At 43.0% G+C, this 22,782-nt stretch overlaps 1 protein-coding gene and 1 long non-coding RNA gene across 4 annotated transcripts; both read right to left on the bottom strand.

The window, feature by feature from the left end:
- Positions 1–788: 788 nt before the first annotated feature.
- LOC127309738 (transcription initiation factor IIA subunit 2) lies at positions 789–2,196 on the bottom strand. 2 transcript variants are annotated; one of them, XM_051340474.2, is made up of 4 exons: positions 2,078–2,196; positions 1,586–1,728; positions 1,456–1,506; positions 789–1,136 (listed from the first exon to the last, which is right to left on the bottom strand). In XM_051340474.2, the coding sequence occupies exons 2-4, from the start codon at positions 1,715–1,717 to the stop codon at positions 978–980; spliced, it is 342 nt and encodes a 113-aa protein (XP_051196434.1). In that variant the 5' UTR covers positions 1,718–1,728; positions 2,078–2,196; the 3' UTR covers positions 789–977. The 2 variants fall into 2 exon arrangements, with proteins under 2 accessions (XP_051196434.1, XP_051196435.1); XM_051340475.2 differs by having other exon boundaries at positions 789–1,133.
- A 4,754-nt stretch (positions 2,197–6,950) lies between these two features.
- LOC127308374 (uncharacterized) lies at positions 6,951–9,184 on the bottom strand. Of its 2 annotated transcripts, none has more exons than XR_011746634.1 (3): positions 8,789–9,184; positions 7,860–7,978; positions 6,951–7,305 (listed from the first exon to the last, which is right to left on the bottom strand). It is a non-coding gene; the product is annotated as an uncharacterized lncRNA (long non-coding RNA). The 2 variants fall into 2 exon arrangements; XR_007856465.2 differs by having other exon boundaries at positions 7,860–7,917; positions 8,789–9,182.
- Between the last annotated feature and the right edge of the window lie 13,598 nt (positions 9,185–22,782).

Raw genomic sequence — 22,782 nt, 5'->3', positions numbered from 1 at the left:
TGTGATCAAGATGGTCAAACTATGAACCACATTATATGACTGGCTGCCTTTTTTCAAAGGAATTGTGGCATAGTTTGTGTAGACAGAGGTAGATGCCAAACATCACTCCGCCTGTAGATGTTACCGTCACAGATTGGTGGTATCAAATGTTGCAGTCGTGGCTACAGCAGAAAAGGAGGAAGCTTGCCACTATGATCATCGCAAGAATGTGCTAGTATTTGAAAGATGCAGCACACAACAACACTGTCGGAGGTAGTGAGGAAAGCAAAGCAAGAACTGGAAGAGGTATGGTCCCTCAAATGGGCTGTGTGTGGCGAGTGGGAGGACTCGAACCACATTTTCTTCCACTATGCCCTCGCTAAATTTATGTGGGCTTCTGGGATGTGTCTGGAACCCTGCAGGGGCAGGGGACCTAACAGCCATCTCACAAGGCCTGACGGGACACATAAGATGCCGATTGAAGGAAAGTTTATCGCCCAGCCAGCTGACTGTATGTTCAAAATGATTATCTATCAGCAGGTTTGGAGACTGCTTTGCAGGCCAGGAGACAGGCTAGCGCTTCGTGAAGTGATGGGACTGCTAATGCGAGGACGAGAGAAGACAGTTGATCCTTTTGTTCCTCTAGCTATATGTAGTTGCCTATGACGTGCTTGTGAACTTTGATTGTCGGTGCTTGCGTGTGTGTTTGTAAGCTGAATTGGTGGTTGTTAAACTCTTGTTTTGCAGCCGGTTTAAGGTCTTCACTTTAAAAAGTTATGGGATGCAGCAGAAAAGGAAGCGGGGCATCCGAGAGGAGTAGATTAAATTCTGTAAGCAAACGGCAAGGCCGTGTGTAATACAATTCTTGTAAAAACTCCTTTTTCAACCATATTGCGATGACAACAACCAATTTGGTTGCCTGTCCTTGAAAAAAGAATGCACTTGAACACGTGAAGAATTGCTATTTTATCCATGTAATCCAGACATCAGACAAGTTACTACTGTTGTGGAGGCTTAGGCTTGACCAAACTGGAATCGCAGGCCACGATCTTGAGCTTGGGGATTTTCTCCGACATCTCCTCGTTCCTAAACATGACGTCTCTGAGGTTGAAAGTCCAGACGTTGTCGCAGTAATTGTAGGTGCGCAGACTGCCCTGCTGGGAGACAATGAGGGGGAGCATCATCGATCTAAATGCAATCGATGGATGGATGGAAAATTATTTACTTCATGTAAGTATGGATTTAGAAGCAATCTAAATGAATGTAATGTCCTAAAACGACTTAAAAATGACATGGCAAGTAATAATTCTTCTACTTCGAAGTAAATAAGTTGTCATATATATATTTCAACATCAACTATAAGGCACAGGAAAATCAGTAGCGATGCTACAACTTAATTTGCAGACAATATATATGTGTATCTCAGCATTCCCTTGAGACCTCTATGCGTAGGAGATCATGAGTAGAGATGGGTACCTTGAAGAAGGCCCTGCTCGTCACCTTCTTCTCCAGCGCGGCGCTCATGGACTACAAACAACGCAAGGTGATCAAGACAATGGGACTCATCACCATGTTTATATAGGGTTTTGTCAGTTAGCGTTGGTACCTCATCGAACTGCAGGAGGACCCGGATGGCGAGCTCGGGGGTGAGCGCGCCGCTGAAGACCATCTCGTCCAGCGTCTCCGTGAGACTCATTCCGATGGCGGACCGCCGGTACATCTCGAAGGCGGCGGCCATTATCCCTTTCCCTGCCACGGTATCAGAGTTGAGAGCACCACGAACAGTTTCAGTAAGATGCCCTCACCACCCTGGTACCGATCGCACGCACGGATTTGGACAGTTCGCTCCTGCCTGTTGAATTAATCGATCAACACCCGCCGCCTCACCTCGATCGCCGACGTCCCTACGGCCCTGATTCGCAAAGAGAGACGAACCCTAGAATCCTAGATGCATATGGGTCGCGCATCTCGCCACCCACCGACTCCGGCGGGCGAATTAAGCCCGGGTTCCCCCGCCTCCGCCCCGCAGCAACCCAAGAAAATCCCCCGCCTAAAAAAGCGCACGGATCGAACCGCGGGGAGTCAGGCTGGCTCTTACCGCGTGCGCGCGCCGGCGTTCGGAGGGCGAGGCTGTTCGGATCTGGGACGGCGAGCGAGCGAGGCCTCGAGCGGAGAGAGAGGAACGGGAGGAGGAGGATTTTCGAATCGGGGTGGTTATATATGGACGCGGTGGAGAAGGTATATATAGGCGGAGGTGGAGTGCCGCCTCGGTGGGCTCTAGGTCGGTTGCTTTGCCGTGAGTACAGGAACAGATGTCGACTTGTCACCACCTCGGCTAGGTCATAAGAGCAATCTCCAACGGGAGCTACGAAAATCGCACGCTCAAAGTGGTCGCGCTCACCCGTTTGCGTCGGTCTAAATAGTCGAATTTGATCGCGCGTTTTTTTAGTTGATGTCCCCGGTGGCACGACGTAATTTTTTTAGGGTTTTGCATTCTTTAAGAGAAACTTAATTTACATAGTGAATAAAGAAAAATAAAAATAATAAAACTAGAGGGCGTATGTACCGCATGCTACCCGAGCCTACTCCTCGCCATCGTCATCGAGCACGAAGAAATCCGGTATTTCCCACGGCCAGTTGGCAGACGGCGGAACATACGTCGGTGCTACCGGTGGTGGAGGTGGAGGTGGAGCAGTCAGGTTGAACGACGGAGGTGGAGGCGGCGGCGGGTGAGGCATGCCGGCATGATGTCGGTGGCGTACTGGGGCAGCGGCGGACACACCGGTCATTCCACCTCCGACACGAGGATCCGAGCCTCGCGATCTCATCGTTGGTCATCGTCGCCGGCAGTTTGAACTTCTGACCCTCCGTCATGGCCGTCTACCACTCGTGGAAGACGCAGCCGATCGATGAAGTCATCTGAGTTGTCCTTGGCCTCCTCGTTGTGGTAGGCCAGCGCGTCGTCATCCTGGGAAGGCGCGGGAGGAGCCGGTTGCCGTGTTCGACGAGGAGGCGCAGTAGGGTGCGCGCTAGAGGCCGGTAAAGCGGGAAGTCTCAGTCATTGAGGGATCCCGCCTTCCTCCTCGGATCCGTCCCGGTCTCGCGCCAGGTGTGCCATACATTGGAGTCCACGCCGAAGGCAGGATCGGCACAGAGGTCCGCCGGTAGGTACTGCTGCCTGCGCCGGATCTCAGCGATCCTCGCCGGCTCGTGATGAGGCACCGGTGGGACAAGCACCCAGGGGCAGCTGAGCCGCCAGATAGGTGCACGCCCCCCCCCCCCCTCAGTGGTGGCACGACATCCAGTTGTTGTGCATGAGTCGTGCTAGGTCGATGGGAAGCAGGACCATGTTCGGCCACATCCCCTTCTTGATGCCGCTGGCGGATGCCTCGGAGTCGTGCTTCTTCTTCTCCATGGTGATGTGGCAGCGTGCGGTGGTGAGGGTGGGAGCAGAGGCGTTGGTGGTGTGGGCGATAGCAGGAACGATGTCGATCACCTTTAAAAGGTTGGGCACGCGCGAGACACGATGCCATTGATGGCGGAGCAGAAGTCCAGTCGTCGCCCGCCATGCCTGGTGCGCATGCAGAAGGCGAGGCGACGCCATTGATGGCGAAGACTGCGGCGCAGACGCGGAAGCGAAGACCGCCAAAGCGATGCACTCGAAACAGGCTTCGCGCATACTGGCAAGTGGGCCCGTGGGACTAGCAAGTGGTCACGCGGAGCTTCCACCGAGACGCAAATTTTGGCCGCGTTTGCGTCTCCGCGGATAGCCCGGTCACTATGCGTTAGGATGATGGCATTTTTCGCCCGCGTGGTCGCAAATGTCGCTCAACGTCCATTTACATCACCCCGGTGGAGATGCCCTAATCCCACGCGAGCCTTGTTTTTCTAAAGGCCAACGCGTCCTGCGGCGTCGGAAAACACGATCCCCCCCCCCCCCCCCCGTCTGATGTAATAACTCACGTCATCTCCCACCGCAGAAAAGTATTCATCCTCATTATAGCTATTGGCGCTGCATGTTGTTGAAATTTCAGACCTGCTCCATCCCTGCAAAATACATAGGCCCCTCGGCCATCCCAGAATTCGCGACCGCTTGTAGCAGCCAGACCCTCACCCTCACTGCTGCTCCCCAGACATAGACGACGGAACTCCTTCGGTCGTGAGCCCCGCCGACAGGAACCTCATTTGTAGCATAGGCATCCAATCCCTATCCCCATGGCTTTGCATGAGACACGACCATCGTAGGAGAAAACAAGCTCTAACCCCGACCGCTTGTAGAACTCTGATGTCTACGGGAGCTTCTATTCTTGTAGACAGTGTTGGGCCTCCAAGAGCAGAGGTTTATAGAACAGCAGCAAGTTTCCCTTAAGTGGATCACCCAAGGTTTATCGATCTCAGGGAGGAAGAGGTCAAAGATATCCCTCTCATGCAACCCTGCAACCACAAAGCAAGAAGTCTCTTGTGTCCCCAACACACCTAATAGGTGCACTAGTTCGGCGAAGAGATAGTGAAATACAGGTGGTATGAATAAGTATGAGAAGTAGTAACGGTGCCAGAAAAGTGCTTGCTGGCGTGTAGTTGATGGTGGTAATATTGCAGACAGTACAAATGCAGTAGAACAATAAACAAGCAGCGATAGCAGTATTTAGGAACAAGGCCTAGGGATTATACTTTCACTAGTGGACACTCTCAACATTGATCACATAACAGAATAGATAAATGCTAGACTCTACACCCTCTTGTTGGATGATGAACACCACTAATTGCGTAGGATTACACGAACCCTCAATGCCGGAGTTAACAAGCTCCACAATATTCAATGTTCATGTTTAAATAACCTTAGAGTGCAAGATAGATCAACATAACCAAATAGATCACATCAATACCATCATAGTAATAGTTAACTTCATAATCCACAAGAGATCACAATCATAAACTACGCCAAGTACTACATGATGCACACACTGCCCCTTTACACCATGCAGGAGGAATAGAGTACTTTAATAACATCACTAGAGTAGCACATAGATGAATTGTGATACAAAACTCATATGAATCTCAATCATGTAAAGCAGCTCATGAGATCATTGTATTGAGGTACATAGGAGAGAGATTAACCACATAGCTACCGGTACAGCCCCGAGCCTCGATGGAGAACTACTCCCTCCTCATGGGAGACAGCAGCGTTGATGAAGATGGCGGTGGAGATGGCAGCGGTGTCGATGGAGAAGCCTTCCAGGGGCACTTCCCCGTCCCGGCGGCGTGCCGGAACAGAGACTCCTGTCCCCCAGATCTTGGCTTCGCGATGGCGGCGGCTCTGGAAGGTTTCTCGTCCCGTGGCTTTTTCGTCTCGAGGTTTTAGGTCGAGGGGCTTCTTATAGGCGAAGAGGCGGCGTCAGAGGGTCAACGAGGCGACGACACCATAAGGCGGCGCGGCCAGGGCCTGGGCCGCGCCGGCCTACCTCCTGGGCCCCCTGTGGGTCCACTCTGGCGACTCTCGGGTGTTCTGGATGCTTCCGGTGATTCTAAGATGCTGGGCGTTGATTTCGTCCGATTCCGAGAATATTTCCTTACTAGGATTTCTGAAACCAAAAACAGCAGAAAACAGGAACTGGCCCTTCGACATCTCGTCAATAGGTTAGTTCCGGAAAACGCATAATAATGACATAAAATGTGCATAAAACATGTAGATATCATCAATAATGTGGCATGGAACATAAGAAATTATCGATACGTCGGAGACGTATTAGCATCCCCAAGCTTAGTTTCTGCTCGTCCCGAGCAGGTAAACGATAACAAAGATAATTTCTGGAGTGACATGCCATCATAAACTTGATCATACTATTGTAAGCATATGTAATGAATGCAGCAATCCAAGACAATGGTAAATGACATGAGTAAACAAATGAACCATATAGCAAAGACTTTTCATGAATAGTACTTTCAAGACAAGCATCAATAAGTCTTGCATAAGAGTTAACTCATAAAGCAATAATTCAAAGTAAAGGTATTGAAGCAACACAATGGAAGATTAAGTTTCAGCGGTTGCTTTTAACTTGTAACATGTATATCTCATGGATAGTTGTCAATGTAAAGTAATATAACAAGTGCAATATGCAAGTATGTAGGAATCAATGCGCAGTTCACACAAGTGTTTGCTTCTTGAGGTGGAGAGAAATAGGTGAACTGACTCAACATAAAAGTAGAAGAAAGGTCCTTCAAAGAGGAAAGCATCGATTGCTATATTTGTGCTAGAGCTTTGATTTTGAAAACAAGAAACAATTTTGTCAACGGTAGTAATAAAGCACATGTGTTATGTAAATTATATCTTACAAGTTACAAGCCTCATGCATAGTATACTAATAGTGCCCGCACCTTGTCCTAATTAGCTCGGATTACCTGGATTATCATCGCAATGCATATGTTTTAACCAAGTGTCACTACAACAGGACAGAGCTTTGGTAACACAGTCTTGTGTTACTACATGTTCAAAACAGGTTACTAGGCCATGTAGTAACAGATTTTGAAATGTGTTCCATTAGGCCGTGTTACTAAGTAGTGTCCCTAGTCACACATAATAATTGTTACCATTCGCTAAAAATAGTGTTACAATTTACATTGTAGTAACATGCATATGATGTGTTACCGGATGCGCTGGTAACACATTTTTGTAAATATAGTAACACCGGTAGTAACATATTTTAATAGAACTAGAATATTGTCGGTAACATATTTTTGTACCCATAGTAACATAACTAGTAACACCTTTCTTAGCTAGTTGTCAACTAACCTAGTAACACATTATAGTGTAATATTTTTTTGTTATTAAACACACAATTAGGTGCCCAATTTATGGAATATACATTAATTTAAGTAAATAATTGCAGATGCTCAATTAAATATATTTTTACAAGGCGTTTAACCATTTAAAATATGAGAAAAACTAAAGCACGACACATCCATAACTTGAATATATTAAGATATTTATTACAAATATACAAGAGTATAGGATACATATGCATTACAATAAATAAACACCAACATTATTGGTTCAAAATGGCACATTGATGTAAGTAAAGGAAACAAAGGACATTATTGACAACAGAGCCAAATCTAAACGAAAATTAACATAAACTGTTTCTAATCATAGTATACATCTTCCTTGACATCTAGCCTTCAACGTATACAACAATATCTTCTACATTTTCTAGCGAATAATGGCTTCATTTGCCACACAGAATTGTCGAGTCCACACAACTCATTCGATTATGGTATTGTAACTATGATCCTTGTCACCTCTTGAAACTTGCCACCAAACCATCAATCCTTCACGTCATTATAATATTTCTTGTTAGAGCAGCACAAGTACACAATTTAACTTTCAAAACATACGGAAAGAGTAGATTTATAATAAACTAGAAGGATGAACAATCTTTTTCTAGGAACTCACGGCAATAACAATTTCATGTGCATGACAATAGATAAAAAATACATACACAAGTTTCAAAAATAAAAACTGCAAGTTTATGTTATTGATTAAGATGCACATAAGTAACACCTTACAATAGGAGCATTTGATTTTGAAGACTGCCAACATGCTGATGCTAGTAAACTTTATTTACTGCTGACATCGCAGAAAAATGGAAATAGGGAAAACACAATGATGTTCAGCATCAGTGTCCAAACTGTAGCTGATTGCGGAGAAAATCAAACAAACTTGTAGAAAGGTATTAACTAAGAAATTACTAATAGATACAATTATTAAAGAGTGAAATTTGTGTTAGCTTCCAAATAGAAAAGGTGTGCATGTTCATGTAGGAGCATGTCCAGAACAAGCTATGGGAACAACCAACGTCTATAGAAAGATTGCATGTATATACCTTTTCAACTGTTGTCGTCTTATCTGAACCAGAGAAGTCAGAAACTTCAACTTGTTTCCTAACAGTCATGGGGAATTTCTGAGTTTAGTTGGGATTGTTTCAACCAGTGAAGCAACATCCTAGAAATGATACAACAACCTTAAATACCGAGAGAACACTAACCATGCATATACTAGTAAATACTTGCACAAACTAGCTTTCCGTCAATAAGTACAAACAGCTTCAAGTATTGTTTTATTTTAGAAAAAATATTCAAACGGTACAATATACATTAAGAGACCATTCTAGAGTTGGTAATTATAGCTGCTAGTAAATTGATTCAAAGATGTGCAGATGTGAGGAAGCCTACACGCTTAGCTTCCATGAGCAGACTACAGTTTGTCGTTTGTGCAGGAATAAGACAAAGCAAGTGGTAGTAGATTTAGTGAGCCTATATGAACTTCAAGTATTCTAACTTCGACTGGCAACTCGAAATTTGAAGTCAAAAGATATGGCGAAATGACAACAAAATGGCCTACGAACTTGGTGGAATGGCAGCTGCACGTGGTGTTAGTGAAATATGGTATTACAGATCTCCAACCAGTAATTAATATGGCCTCCGATTGCCACAGAATATGTAATATCCCCACGTCTTGGTCAATGAAATTCCAATATTCTAACAGAAATACATAAGCAACTTGCGGTGAACAGACATGCCCACCTAGCTACTTAGGTGCGCGCGGGGCGGACTAATCGTTAATGAGGGCACATAGATCCTGAATTCCTGATACACCTAGATGAATCCTTCGGTGCGTTTGGGGGCACGGTCGACCTGCTCTCCTGTATTCCGACGATCTCATGTCCATTAGGGACAACATCGGAGGAAATCAGAGATGAAACAAAGGAACGCAAGGGCAGATGGACGACGAGGAACATAGACATGGACTCACCGTATTTCACTGCAAAAGATCTGATGGAGATCTGAATCACCCATGAGTTATTGGGACTCCATGAATGTTGTCGCCACCTCGCTGCCGCCTTCCTCGCTGAGATCCGCATCGCCGGTGCGCCGTCTCTGGAGATCCACGCCGTGTCTGTATGGGATGAGGATTAAGAGCTTTGTGGCGCTGAGAGCTGCTTGGAGAGAAGGGCGACACAACGTCTTTGACAGATCAAGACGGCAGCATGCGAGTATAGGTTGGAGGACCCTCGATGTGAAGACGGAGAAGATTTGGATGCGAGGCGGCCGCGAGGCGCACGGAGTGGGAGATGAGGAGGGTTAAACAACCTTGGCGGCCGATGCAGGGTTAAATTAGTGGACCGACTAATTTTCACACCCCGCGTACGCGACTGAAATTTTTGACCTCCCTGCGCGCTTCCTCTTCGCTGAGTAAGCTAATATTTTCCCCTAAAAAAAGTAGCTAATTTTTCACATCGATATTTTGTCCTCCATTGGCCGCTGCTCGAACCTGCATTATATGTTCGGCCCACCAGACATACTATGTTCAGAATTTTGTTAGAGTAAAAAGAAGAAAACACTTAAATAAACATTGGAAAACCATAAAAAATTCATAACATAATTTTTGTATTGACATATAGATTATTTCAACTACCTTGTGTATATGACCTAAACGTGTACATGAATCTAAAAATATAATAATTTTTGTACTTTTAAAATCGCATTTGAGCTACATAATGTTGTTGTACAAACGATGACAGTGTAGGGGTATCTTTTCACTCGTAGTCTCAAGTCTCAACGCAATATGAGTAGATGACGGGTACGATGGTATTATACCGAAGTCATCATACACTAACAAACAAGTATTGACATAAGATGGTGTTTGAATAGTTACGGCCGCCTCGTTGCATCACAACTTAGTCCTATGTTATGAAGCGTCCGCGAGGTTTGGTAGAAGGTTCAACTAGTATTCGACGTTCATGATCCAACTTCTTGACAATCTTCATCCATGTCGGTATGGGCCATTTTCAACTTCTCGAATCTGATAATAGGCTCTGAGGTCTTATGCAAATTGATGGTGATAATACTTAAACCATCAGGGATGAATACGAGGGGTGACAACATGGGCGGCGCCTCGCCTACGAATTTCATTTGAAACTTGTAACACTTACCAAAACATCATTCCGTGTTACTATAATCTATAATTTGTAACACGTTGAGAGTAACACCAAATTACATGTTACTGCAATAATATACTTGTAACACCTTTACAGAAATTACCTACGATGTGTTACTAACCAAACTTGCAACACAAATCAGGTGTTACAGAAATTTAACTTGTAACACAGCTGTTCATCTGTTACATGATTGTGTTACCAAAGCTATGTTCTCCTGTAGTGTGTCACAAAGGGATACCTCTATGCCGCCTGTACAAAGGTCTAAGGAGAAAGCTCGCATCGGATTTCTCGCTATTGATTATTTTCAACTTAGACATCCATACCGGGACAACATAGACAACAGATAATGGACTCCTCTTATATGCATAAGCATGTAGCAACAATTAATTTTCTCATATGAGATTGAGGATGTTTGTCCAAAACTGAAACTTCCACCATGGATCATGGCTTTAGTTAGCGGCCCAATGTTCTTCTCTAACATTATGCATGCTCTAACCATTTTAGTGGTAAATCTCCCTTACTTCAGACAAGACGGACATGCATAGCAACTCACATGATATTCAACAAAGAGTAGTTGATGGCGTCCCCAGAAACATGGTTATCGCACAACAAGCAACTTAATAAGAGATAAAGTGCATAAGTACATATTCAATACCACAATAGTTTTTAGGCTATTTGTCCCATGAGCTATATATTGTAAAGGTAGAGAATTAGAAATTTAAAGGTAGCACTCAAGCAATTTACTTTGGAATGGCGGAGAAATACCATGTAGTAGGTAGGTAGGGTGGACACAAATGGCATAGTGGTTGGCTCAAGGATTTGGATGCATGAGAAGTATTCCCTCTCGATACAAGGCTTAGGCTAGCAAGGCTATTTAAAACAAACACAAGTATGAAGCGGTGCAGCAAAACTCACATAAAAGACATATTGTAAACATTATAAGACTCTACCCCATCTTCCTTGTTGTTCAAACTCTTTACTAGAAATTATCTAGACCTTAGAGAGACCAATTATGCAAACCAAATTTTAACAAGCTCTATGTATTTCTTCATTAATAGGTGCAAAGTATATGATGCAAGAGCTTAAACATGAGCACAACAATTGCCAAGTATCACATTATCCAAGACATTTTACCAATTACTACATGTAGCATTTCCCGTTTCCAACCATATAACAATTTAACGAAGCAGTTTCAACCTTCGCCATGAAAATTAAAGGCTAAGAACACATGTGTTCATACGAACCAGCGGAGCGTGTCTCTCTCCCACACAAGCATGCATTTATTCAAACAAAAACAAAAACAAAAACATACAGACGCTCCAAGTAAAGTACATAAGATGTGACCGAATAAAAATATAGTTTCAAGGGAGGAACCTGATAATTTGTCGATGAAGAAGGGGATGCCTTGGGCATCCCCAAGCTTAGACGCTTGAGTCTTCTTGAAATATGCAGGGGTGAACCACCGGGGCATCCCCAAGCTTAGAGCTTTCACTCTCCTTGATCATGTCGTATCATCTCCCTCTCTTGATCCTTGAAAACTTCCTCCACACCAAACTCAAAACAACTCATTAGAGGGTTAGTGCACAATCAAAATATACATGTTCAGAGGTGACATAATCATTCTTAACACTTCTGGACATTGCACAAAGCTGCTGAAAGTCAATGGAATCGAAATATCCATCGAACATAACAAAACAGGCAATGCGAAATAAAAGGCAGAATCTGTCAAAACAGAACAGTTCGTAATGACGAATTTTATTGAGGCACCAGACTTGCTCAAATAAAAATTCTCAAATTGAATGAAAGTTGCGTACATATCTGAGAATCACTCACGTAAATTGGCATAATTTTCTGAGTTACCTACAGAGAATTTTGCCCAGATTCGTGACAGCAAAGAAATCTGTTTCTGCGCAGTAATCCAAATCTAGTATGAACCTTACTATCAACGACTTTACTTGGCACAACAATGCACAAAACTAAGATAAGGAGAGGTTGCTACAGTAGTAACAACTTCCAAGACACAAATATAAAACAAAAATACTGTAGCAAAATAAACACATGGGTTATCTCCCAAGAAGTTCTTTCTTTTTAGCCATTAAGATGGGCTCAGCAGTTTTAATGATGCACTCGCAAGAAATAGTATTTGAAGCAAAAGAGAGCATCAAGAGGCAAATTCAAAACAAATTTAAGCCTAACATGCTTCCTATGAAAAGGAATCTTGTACACAAATGAATTCATGAAGAACAAAGTGACAAGCATAGGAAGATAAAACAAGTGTAGCTTCAAAAATTTCAGCACATAGAGAGGCATTTTAGTAACATGAAAATTTCTACAACCATATTTTCCTCTCTCATAATAACTTTCAGTAGCATTATGAGCAAACTCAACAATATAACTATCACATAAAGCATTCTTATCATGAGTCTCATGCATAAAATTATTACTCTCCACATAAGCATAATCAATTTTATTAGTTGTAGTGGGAGCAAATTCAACAAAGTAGCTATCATCAAATATAGGAAGCATATTGTAATCATAATCAAATTTATCCTCCATAACAGGTGGTACTAAAAGACCAATATCATTATAATCATCATAAATAGGAGGTAAAGTATCATCAAAGTAAATTTTCTCCTCAATGCTTGGTGGACTAAAAAGATCATGCTCATCAAAGTCAGCTTCCCCAAGCTTAGAATTTTCCATATCATTAGCAACAATAGTGTTCAAAGCGTTCATACTAATATGTTCCATGGGTTTTTTAATTTTCGGATCAAACCATCCATGTCTTAAATCAGGAAATAGAGTAAGAAGCTCATTGTTGTCCATTATGCCTTACTAGTGTAAACAAGAAACAAAAAGATGCAATTGCAGGATCTAAAGGAAATAGCTTCGAGCACACACACAATGGCGCCAGAAAAGTACTGTTACCTGGAACCGGAGTATGAGTGCCTTTTACCTTTCCTCCCCGGCAACGGCGCCAGAAAAGTGCTTGATGTCTACGGGAGCTTCTATTCTTGTAGACAGTGTTGGGCCTCCAAGAGCAGAGGTTTGTAGAACAGCAGCAAGTTTCCCTTAAGTGGATCACCCAAGGTTTATCGATCTCAGGGAGGAAGAGGTCAAAGATATCCCTCTCATGCAACCCTGCAACCACAAAGCAAGAAGTCTCTTGTGTCCCCAACACACCTAATAGGTGCACTAGTTCGGCGAAGAGATAGTGAAATACAGGTGGTATGAATAAGTATGAGCAGTAGTAACGGTGCCAGAAAAGTGCTTGCTGGCGTGTAGTTGATGGTGGTAATATTGCAGACAGTACAAATACAGTAGAACAGTAAACAAGCAGCGATAGCAGTATTTAGGAACAAGGCCTAGGGATTATACTTTCACTAGTGGACACTCTCAACATTGATCACATAACAGAATAGATAAATGCTAGACTCTACACCCTCTTGTTGGATGATGAACACCACTAATTGTGTAGGATTACACGAACCCTCAATGCCGGAGTTAACAAGCTCCACAATATTCAATGTTCATGTTTAAATAACCTTAGAGTGCAAGATAGATCAACATAACCAAATAGATCACATCAATACCATCATAGTAATAGTTAACTTCATAATCCACAAGAGATCACAATCATAAACTACGCCAAGTACTACATGATGCACACACTGCCCCTTTACACCATGCAGGAGGAATAGAGTACTTTAATAACATCACTAGAGTAGCACATAGATGAATTGTGATACAAAACTCATATGAATATCAATCATGTAAAGCAGCTCATGAGATCATTGTATTGAGGTACATAGGAGAGAGATTAACCACATAGCTACCGGTACAGCCCCGAGCCTCGATGGAGAACTACTCCCTCCTCATGGGAGACAGCAGCGTTGATGAAGATGGCGGTGGAGATGGCAGCGGTGTCGATGGAGAAGCCTTCCAGGGGCACTTCCCCGTCCCGGCGGCATGCCGGAACAGAGACTCCTGTCCCCCAGATCTTGGCTTCGCGATGGCGGCGGCTCTGGAAGGTTTCTCGTCCCGTGGCTTTTTCGTCTCGAGGTTTTAGGTCGAGGGGCTTCTTATAGGCGAAGAGGCGGCGTCAGAGGGTCAACGAGGCGACGACACCATAAGGCGGCGCGACCAGGGCCTGGGCCGCGCCGGCCTACCTCATGGGCCCCCTGTGGGTCCACTCTGGCGACTCTCGGGTGTTCTGGATGCTTCCGGTGATTCTAAGATGCTGGGCGTTGATTTCGTCCGATTCCGAGAATATTTCCTTACTAGGATTTCTGAAACCAAAAACAGCAGAAAATAGGAACTGGCCCTTCGGCATCTCGTCAATAGGTTAGTTCCGGAAAACACATAATAATGACATAAAATGTGCATAAAACATGTAGATATCATCAATAATGTGGCATGGAACATAAGAAATTATCGATACGTTGGAGACGTATCAAACTCGCAAGTAGGGCTTGTAGGATCGGTGGCCGCCTCTTTCAACACTGGCAATACACATTTAGCATCGCCAACGGCACCGCTTGCAGCAATGACAGTAGGGCTTGTAGCAGCTGCAGTGACTGGTCGTAGCATCAGCGGCGGCCGGTTTTAGCATCGACTACTGGAGCTCGTGGCACTTGCAGTAGAGCTTGTAGCATCGGCGGTGGGCTGTCCTAGCAGCGGTGCCGTCCGGTAGTATCATCGGGGCGCCTTGTCTCAACATCGAATGCGGCCCAGCCGTCATAGCAACGCGAGGCCAACAACGTAGTGTGTGCTCTATATTGCAGTAGTGGCCGAGGATGGGGAGCTCACTCTTGGAGGCGGGTTTAGTAGCAAGCTGAGGGAGAGGTCTCTGTGGGGGCCGCTTATCCACTGCGCGCTGACAGAGGGTGGTGGACTGGTGGCGGGTTGATCTTCCAGGTGATTAATATCATTTTCCTTTTTTAAGAGAAACTTTGTTTTGCTAGTAAAATAAAATCCATGGTAAAAAAAAGGAAAACTAACAATCGAAGGCGGATGTGATGTTCGTGTTAAGACTAGTACATGCTTTCCCTAAGGCAGCTAGCTCCGTCCTCCTCTTGCAGTGATGAAGGTAAGTCACCACTTCTCCGAGTAGGGTTCCAGGTAGATCTACATTGTTCCTGTTGTACTAGATCTTGAACAGATGTAGTGTGCGTGATTTGGCGGGCTGCATTGATGGCATGCTAGAAATAGATGAGTAAGATGTTGACCCTTTTGTGATTGTAGAACAACTAGGTTGAGCTTGATCTTGTCCCTAGTATGTTGAGTTGGTTGTTCACCATTTTGTGCTGCTAGGAATAGTTGGTTTTAGCTTTCCGTGTAGTTGTACAACTGGATCTTCGACACTCACTGTCCATGTTTATGTGCAATGTTTATGCTCAAATCCACTTCAATGTTTACATGCATCTGTTTCTAAATAAACAGTGATGTTAACTAAAGATAATCTGGCTAAATTAAATTGGAATGGATACCAAAAGTGTTGCTTTTGTGATTCTAATGAAACTCTTCAGCATTTGTTTCTTGTTTGTCCTTTTGCAAAATTATTTTGCGCATGGTTTATTTAGCTTACAACATTCCGCCTCCTAATAATATTACTGATATGTTTGGTAATTAGTTGAATGGTGTAAATAAAATTGATAAAGCCAGGATACACATTGGCGTTTCATTGTATTGGGCTATTTGGACAAGCCAAAATGATATTTTTCAATAAACATAAGGGAATATTTTTTTGCAGGTTATTCCACGGGTTGTGCAGTAGATTCAGCTATGTGCCTAATATTCTCCTGGAGGATTAGTGGGAGTACGTGGTTATTGGATGCAACTGCTTGTTAATGCTTGCTCGGGAATTCTTATTCTAGGCTACTGGAGGGCTGTCATCTTATTAGACTCACAAATGTTTAGTGTTTTGATGCTTCTCATTTTTCTATTGTTGATACATGTCTCAACCTTATCTAATCCATCATTGTAATAACGGAATGATATATTGGTACTTCTCAATAAATGAAAGGCCCGTTTGCATCTATTGATGTAGTCGAGGCTAGGGTGTTGCCCCTATGTCGAAAAATATGCATATGTTTGTAGGACTCGTTCTGCAACGATTTCACCCAGTCTCTAGTCCCTCTTGCAGAATTCGAGATCCCTTCTGTGTCGATGAGAGCCAGGCACGAGCAAACCCTCCACCCAAGATAGCTCCCTTGTATCTTTAGCCCCAAGAATCTAGAGCTTTATGAGTGTCTGATACGTCCAAAACGTATCTACTTTCCCGAACACTTTTGCTATTGTTTTGCCACTAATTTGTGTATTTTGGATACAACTAACACAGACTAACGCTGTTTTCAGCAGAATTGCCCTGGTGTCTCGTTTTTGTGCAGAAACTCAACTTTCAGGAAAATCCACGGGATTAATTCCAATGGGCCTATTTTCATAGAAGAGGGACGGAGCCAGAAGACCAGAAGGAGGGGGGGCACGAGGCAGCCACCCCACCAGGCGGCGCGGCAGGCCCCTGGGCCGCGCCGGCCTATGGTGGCGACGCCTCGGGCGGCCCCAGGTGCTCCCCTCTGGACTACTTAAGGGCTTCGACCTAAAAACGCACAGGGGTTAGACAAAATCGCGAGAAGACATCCAGAACACCGCCGCCATCGCGAAACTCCATCTCGGGACCAGAAACTCCGTTCTGGCACTCCGCCGGGACAGGGAATTGGAGGAGATCATCGCCATCATCACCACCGACGCCTCTCCATCGACCAGCCATGTTTCCCCCATCCATGTGTGAGTAATTCCCCCGCTGTAGGCTGAAGGGGATGGTAGGGATTGGATGAGATTGGTCATGTAATAGCATAAGATTGTTAGGGCATAGTGCCTAGTGTCCGTAATTGGTACTTTTATGATATTGTTGCAACTTGTTATGCTTAATGCTTGTCACTAGGACCCGAGTGCCATGATCTCAGATCTGAACATGTTATCGTTTCATGATGATATTCATTGTTTTATGATCTTACCTGCAAGTTGTATACACATATCGCTGTCCGGAACCCGAGGCCCCAAAGTGACAGAAATTGGGACAACCGGAGGGGAAGGCGGTGATATGAGGATCACATGTGTTCACAGAGTGTTAATGCTTTGCTCCGGTGCTCTATTAAAAGGAGTACCATAATTTCCAGTAGATTCCCTAGAGGCCCGACTGTCACCGGCTGGTAGGACAAAAGATGTTGTGCAAGTTTCTCATTGCGAACACGTACGACTAAATATGGAACACATGCCTATGGATTGTTTAGTACTTGGATACTGTTTTATTACTATTTGCAAATGCCCTACCTTGATTGTTACATGAGTTTCTCTCATCCATGCAACGTCCGTTCATCCATCCCTGTGCCTATAGTATTTTAATCCTGCTGTTTACTATAATCACTACTGCTGTCTTTGTTACACTGCTGCTGATATTTCACTACTGCTACTGCTATAAAACTATTGCTACTGATAAACTCTTGCGAGCATGTCTGTTTCCAGGTGCAGCTGAATTGACAACTCCGCTGTTAAGGCTTACAAATATTCTTTGGCTCCCCTTGTGTCGAATCAATAAATTGGGTTTTACTTCCCTCGAAGACTGTTGCGATACCCTATACTTGTGGGTCATCAAGACTATTTTCTGGCGCCGTTACCGGGGAGCATAACTTTATTTGCAAGTTCACTTGGATTGATATTGTTCGCTGCAAATTCTCCATCATGGGTAAACCTCGCGATACTAAGGTCGTCATATTACCATCCACTACAAGAAAAGGTACAACTCTGAGTACCTCTGCTGCTCTTGATTCACCATCTATGATAAGTCAACTTGTTTCACCACCACAAACTTCACATGCTGGTACTTCTGCTGAATCTGAAAATTCTTATACTTTTGATGATGCTTCTGCTGTGCTTGATGATAGTGGTTCGTTAGGATCTTTTCTAGATGCTACAATTGCTAGATGTAGACAAATTGAAAATACTGAAACTCCTAATGAAAATACTGTTACACCTGTTAATTCACCTGAGTCTGAATACTCTAGTGATGATCTTGATGAAGATTATGTGGAACTTGATGATGATTTTATTGTTAAATGCAATGCTACTACTGATGCAAGTAAAATTAAAAACCTTCTTGCACAATATACTGTTAGATATAAACTGTCTCCTGATCCTAAATTTGCCACATCTCCTATAAACATTAAGGAAAAGGATTATGAATTTTCTCTTGATTTATCTCATATATCTATTGTTGAGAAAACACCTTTTTGTGGTACTGAAAAAGAAAGTGTTGTAGAACACATGAATGAGCTTTCAACTTTGAGTAGCTTGTTTTCTGATGATATCAAGAAGCGTACTTATTTTGTTGCTAATTTTTTTCCTTTCTCATTAAAGGATGATGCTAAAACTTGGTATAATAGTTTGCCTCCTGATTCTATTGATAGTCCAAGTGGTTTGCTTGATGTTTTCTTTCGAAAATACTTTCCTGCTAGTGCTCAACATGTTGCTTTGCAGAAAATTTATAGTTTTGACCAGGAAGATGGAGAGAAATTGCCTGAAGCTTGGGCAAGATTTTGCTCTCTTATCAGAGCTCGACCTGGACATGATCTGGAAAAGCATGATTTACTTGATATATTTTATAGTGGACTAACCATTGAGTCTAGGGCATACCTGGATAGTTGTGCTGGTTGTGTTTTCAGGAAAAGAACTCCGGACGAAGCTGAAGAATTATTGGCTAGAATAGGCCGGAATCACGATGATTGGACTGCACCTGAACCAACCCCGATGCCAATATTGAAGAAGAGGGGTATGATTAAATTAAATGATGAATATATGAGGGAAGCCAAGAAATCTCTTAAGGAGAAAGGTATTAAATCTGAAGATGTGAAGAATTTACCTCCCATAGAAGATTTATGCAAGATAACTCCCCCTTCATCCATGATTGAGGTACATTCTCTTCAACGCTTTACTAGGGAAGATATTCCTTATTCAAAACCTCCTGCTCAATGCTTAGATGAGTTTGATAATTATATTATTAAGCAAGATAATTTTAATATGAGAGTAGAGAATCATTTAATGGAAAATTCTCAAGCTATTAGTAAATTGCATGATATTGTGGAGAGAATCTCCAATGATGTTAAGATGCTTGTCAAATATTTTCATATGGTTCAAACTCAAATTGATCAACTCACTAAAGTGCAAAATAACTTGTTAAAAAATAGTTCTAAAGAAAAACATGCTTATGAAGTAACAACTAGAGGCGGTGTTTCTACTCAGGATCCTATACATCCTGAGGGGCACCCCAAAAGAGTTGAACAAGATTCTCAACGAACTGAAACTAGTGCTCCTTCTAAGAAAAAGAAGAAGAAACATAAAACTGTTGTAGAATCCTCTGAGCCTGTTAATGATCCTAATAGTATTTCCATTTCTGATGCTGAAACTGAAAGTGGTAATGAACATGATAAAGATAATGATAAGAATGATGCTTCTGATAAAAAAGAGGTTGAAGATGAACCTGAAAAGCATGCTAAAAATAAAAAGTATACTAAAGAAGATTTTATTGCTAAGAAACATGGTAATGAAAGAGAACCTTGGGTTCAAAAGCAAATGCCTTTTCCTGCTAAGAAACTAAAATCAAAGGAAGAAGAACACTATAATAAATTTTGTGATTGGATGAAACCTTTGTTCTTACAAATCCCTTTGACTGATGCTATTAAATTGCCTCCTTATTCAAAGTATATGAAAGATATTGTCTCTAACAAAAGGAAAATTCCTAATGAGGAGATTTCCACTATGCTTGCTAATTACTCTTTCAATGGCAAAGTTCCAAAGAAAATTTGGGCGACCCAGGTATACCGACTATTCCTTGTTCCATCAAGAATAATTATGTTAGAACTGCTCTATGTGATTTGGGAGCAGGTGTTAGTGTTATGCCTTTTTCTCTTTATAAGAGACTTTATTTAGATAAGTTGATACCAACTGATATATATTTGCAAATGGCTGATAAATCTACTGCTATTCATGTTGGTATATGTGAGGATGTTCCTGTTCAAGTTACTAATAACTGCTTAATATTAACTGATTTTGTTGTGTTGGAAATGCCTGAAGATGATAATATGTCTATTATTCTTGGGAGACCTTTTCTTAACACCGCAGGGGCTGTTATTGATTGCAATAATGGAAAAGTTACTTTCAATGTTGATGACAAGGAGCATACTGTTTATTTTCCCAAGAGGATTGATAAAGTATGTGGAGTTCATACAATTTCTAATGTGAGAACTATCAAAGTGGGAGTTATTGATTGTCCAACATGTGAGCCTAAAGATGTAGGGATTCGTTGCATAGAAAACAAAAAATTTCCTACCGCGAACACGCAATCCAAGCCAAGATGCAATCTAGAAGACGGTAGCAATGAGGGGTTTATCGAGTCTCACCCTTGAAGAGATTCCAAAGCCTACAAGAGGAGGCTCTTGTTGCTGCGGTAGACGTTCACTTGCCGCTTGCAAAAGCGCGTAGAAGATCTTGATCACGATCGGTTCCGGCGCCACGAACGGGCAGCACCTCCGTACTCGGTCACACGTTCGGTTGTTGATGAAGACGACGTCCACCTCCCGTTCCAGCGGGCAGCGGAAGTAGTAGCTCCTCTTGAATCCGACAGCACGACGGCGTGGTGTCGGTGGCGGTGGAGAACTCCGGCGGAGCTTCGCTAAAGCTACGCGGAAGATATGGAGGAGAGGGGGGCGGCTAGGGTTTGGGAGGGGGTGGCCGGCCACTTCAATGGGGCGGCCAGCTTGTGGTCTTGGGGTGGTCGGCCCCCTCCCTTGGCCCCTCATTATATAGGTGGAACCCCAAGTGTTGGACTCCAAGTCTTCGAATAAGACCCGAAACCAAATCCTTCCATATGGAGGCGAAACCTAGCCAAGCTAGGACTCCCACTAGAGGTGGGAGTTCCACCTCCCATATGGGGGGGTGGCCGGCCCCCTAAGGGGGAGTCCACTTGGGACTCCTCCCCCACTAGGGTTGGCCGGCCATGGAGGTGGAGTCCCATGTGGACTCCACCTTCCTTGGTGGTTTCTTCCGGACTTTTCTAGAACCTTCTAGAACCTTCCATAGAACCTTCCGTGACATTTTAATTCACATAAAATGACATCCTATATATGAATCTTATTCTCCGGACCATTCCGGAACTCCTCGTGATGTCCGGGATCTCATCCGGGACTCCGAACAAATATTCGAACTCCATTCCATATTCAAGTACTACCATTTCAACATCCAACTTTAAGTGTGTCACCCTACGGTTCGTGAACTATGCGGACATGGTTGAGTACTCACTCCGACCAATAACCAATAGCGGGATCTGGAGATCCATAATGGCTCCCACATATTCAACGATGACTTTAGTGATCGAATGAACCATACACATATAATACCAATTCCCTTTGTCACGCGATATTTTACTTGTCCAAGGTTTGATCTTCGGTATCACTCTATACCTTGTTCAACCTCGTCTCCTGACAAGTACTCTTTACTCGTACTGTGGTATGTGGTCTCTTATGAACTCATTCATATGCTTGCAAGACATTAGACGACATTCCACCGAGAGGGCCCAGAGTATATCTATCCGTCATCGGGATGGACAAATCCCACTGTTGATCCATATGCCTCAACTCATACTTTCCAGATACTTAATCCCACCTTTATAGCCACCCATTTACGCAGTGTTGTTTGGTGTAATCAAAGTACCTTTCCGGTATAAGTGATTTACATGATCTCATGGTCATAAGGACTAGGTAACTATGTATCGAAAGCTTATAGCAAATAACTTAATGACGAGATCTTATGCTACGCTTAATTGGGTGTGTCCATTACATCATTCATATAATGATATAACCTTGTTATTAATAACATCCAATGTTCATGATTATGAAACTAATCATCCATTAATCAACAAGCTAGTTTAAGAGGCATACTATGGACTTCTTGTTTGTCTACATATCACACATGTACTAATGTTTCGGTTAATACAATTATAGCATGATATATAAACATTTATCATAAACATAAAGATATAAATAATAACCACTTTATTATTGCCTCTAGGGCATATCTCCTTCAAAAGAAGGATATCAAAATATTATGATTGGATCCATATCAATACAATACAAGGTAACATGATTGATTTGAGGTTTAATTCTTCTTATGTTATGTAAAATTTATTTGGTGGCAAGACTTGATCAACCTTGTTAACAAATATATTTTATATGCATAGAGGAACTAAACAACATTTCTTTCTTCCTCCACTTGTTTTATTCGCTGTAGCACTACTTGATTTGCAAGGTGCTTTAGTTGTTTAGAGATTTCAAAATCTTTTTCTGCCCTGTAATAATAATTTTAACACCCAGAAATGTGCATTTTTCAAAATTTTCAAAAATTTACAAAAATTATACCGTTGGTCTTATTTTTCGAAGAGATACACCCCAGGGCTGCCCCCATGTGCCGGCGCGACCAAGGAGGGGGGCGCGCCACCCTGTGGTGTGGGCCCCTCCTTGCCCCACTTACTCATCTCTTCCTCCCATTCTACTCTCTCTTCTGAAAAAACTTGTACCAACTTTCTCTCACTCGCGTTTTTGCTCAAGAACTCGGGATTCTTCGATCTCTTTGCTCAGCCCAGATTTCTGTCTGAAATTTGGCACATTTGCTCTCCGGTATGTGACTCCTTCGATTATCCAAATAGAATTTTGTTTGGCTGAGTATATCTTGAATATTTTGCTGCTGTAGGTAACATGTT

The sequence above is a fragment of the Lolium perenne genome, chromosome 6 (genome assembly GCF_019359855.2).
Source record: "Lolium perenne isolate Kyuss_39 chromosome 6, Kyuss_2.0, whole genome shotgun sequence".
Taxonomy (NCBI): Eukaryota; Viridiplantae; Streptophyta; class Magnoliopsida; order Poales; family Poaceae; genus Lolium; species Lolium perenne.
Note: the sequence above shows the minus strand (reverse complement) of the source record. Positions and strands in the feature narration are given on the sequence as shown.

Excerpts from the sequence above, each read along its gene's own strand:
- LOC127309738 (XM_051340474.2), bottom strand. The coding sequence starts at position 1,717 with ATGGCCGCCGCCTTCGAGATGTACCGGCGGTCCGCCATCGGAATGAGT. Across the intron at positions 1,507-1,585 it reads TCCTCCTGCAGTTCGATGAG|TCCATGAGCGCCGCGCTGGA; the intron begins GTACCAACGCTA and ends CGTTGTTTGTAG. Across the intron at positions 1,137-1,455 it reads CGAGCAGGGCCTTCTTCAAG|CAGGGCAGTCTGCGCACCTA; the intron begins GTACCCATCTCT and ends ATTGTCTCCCAG.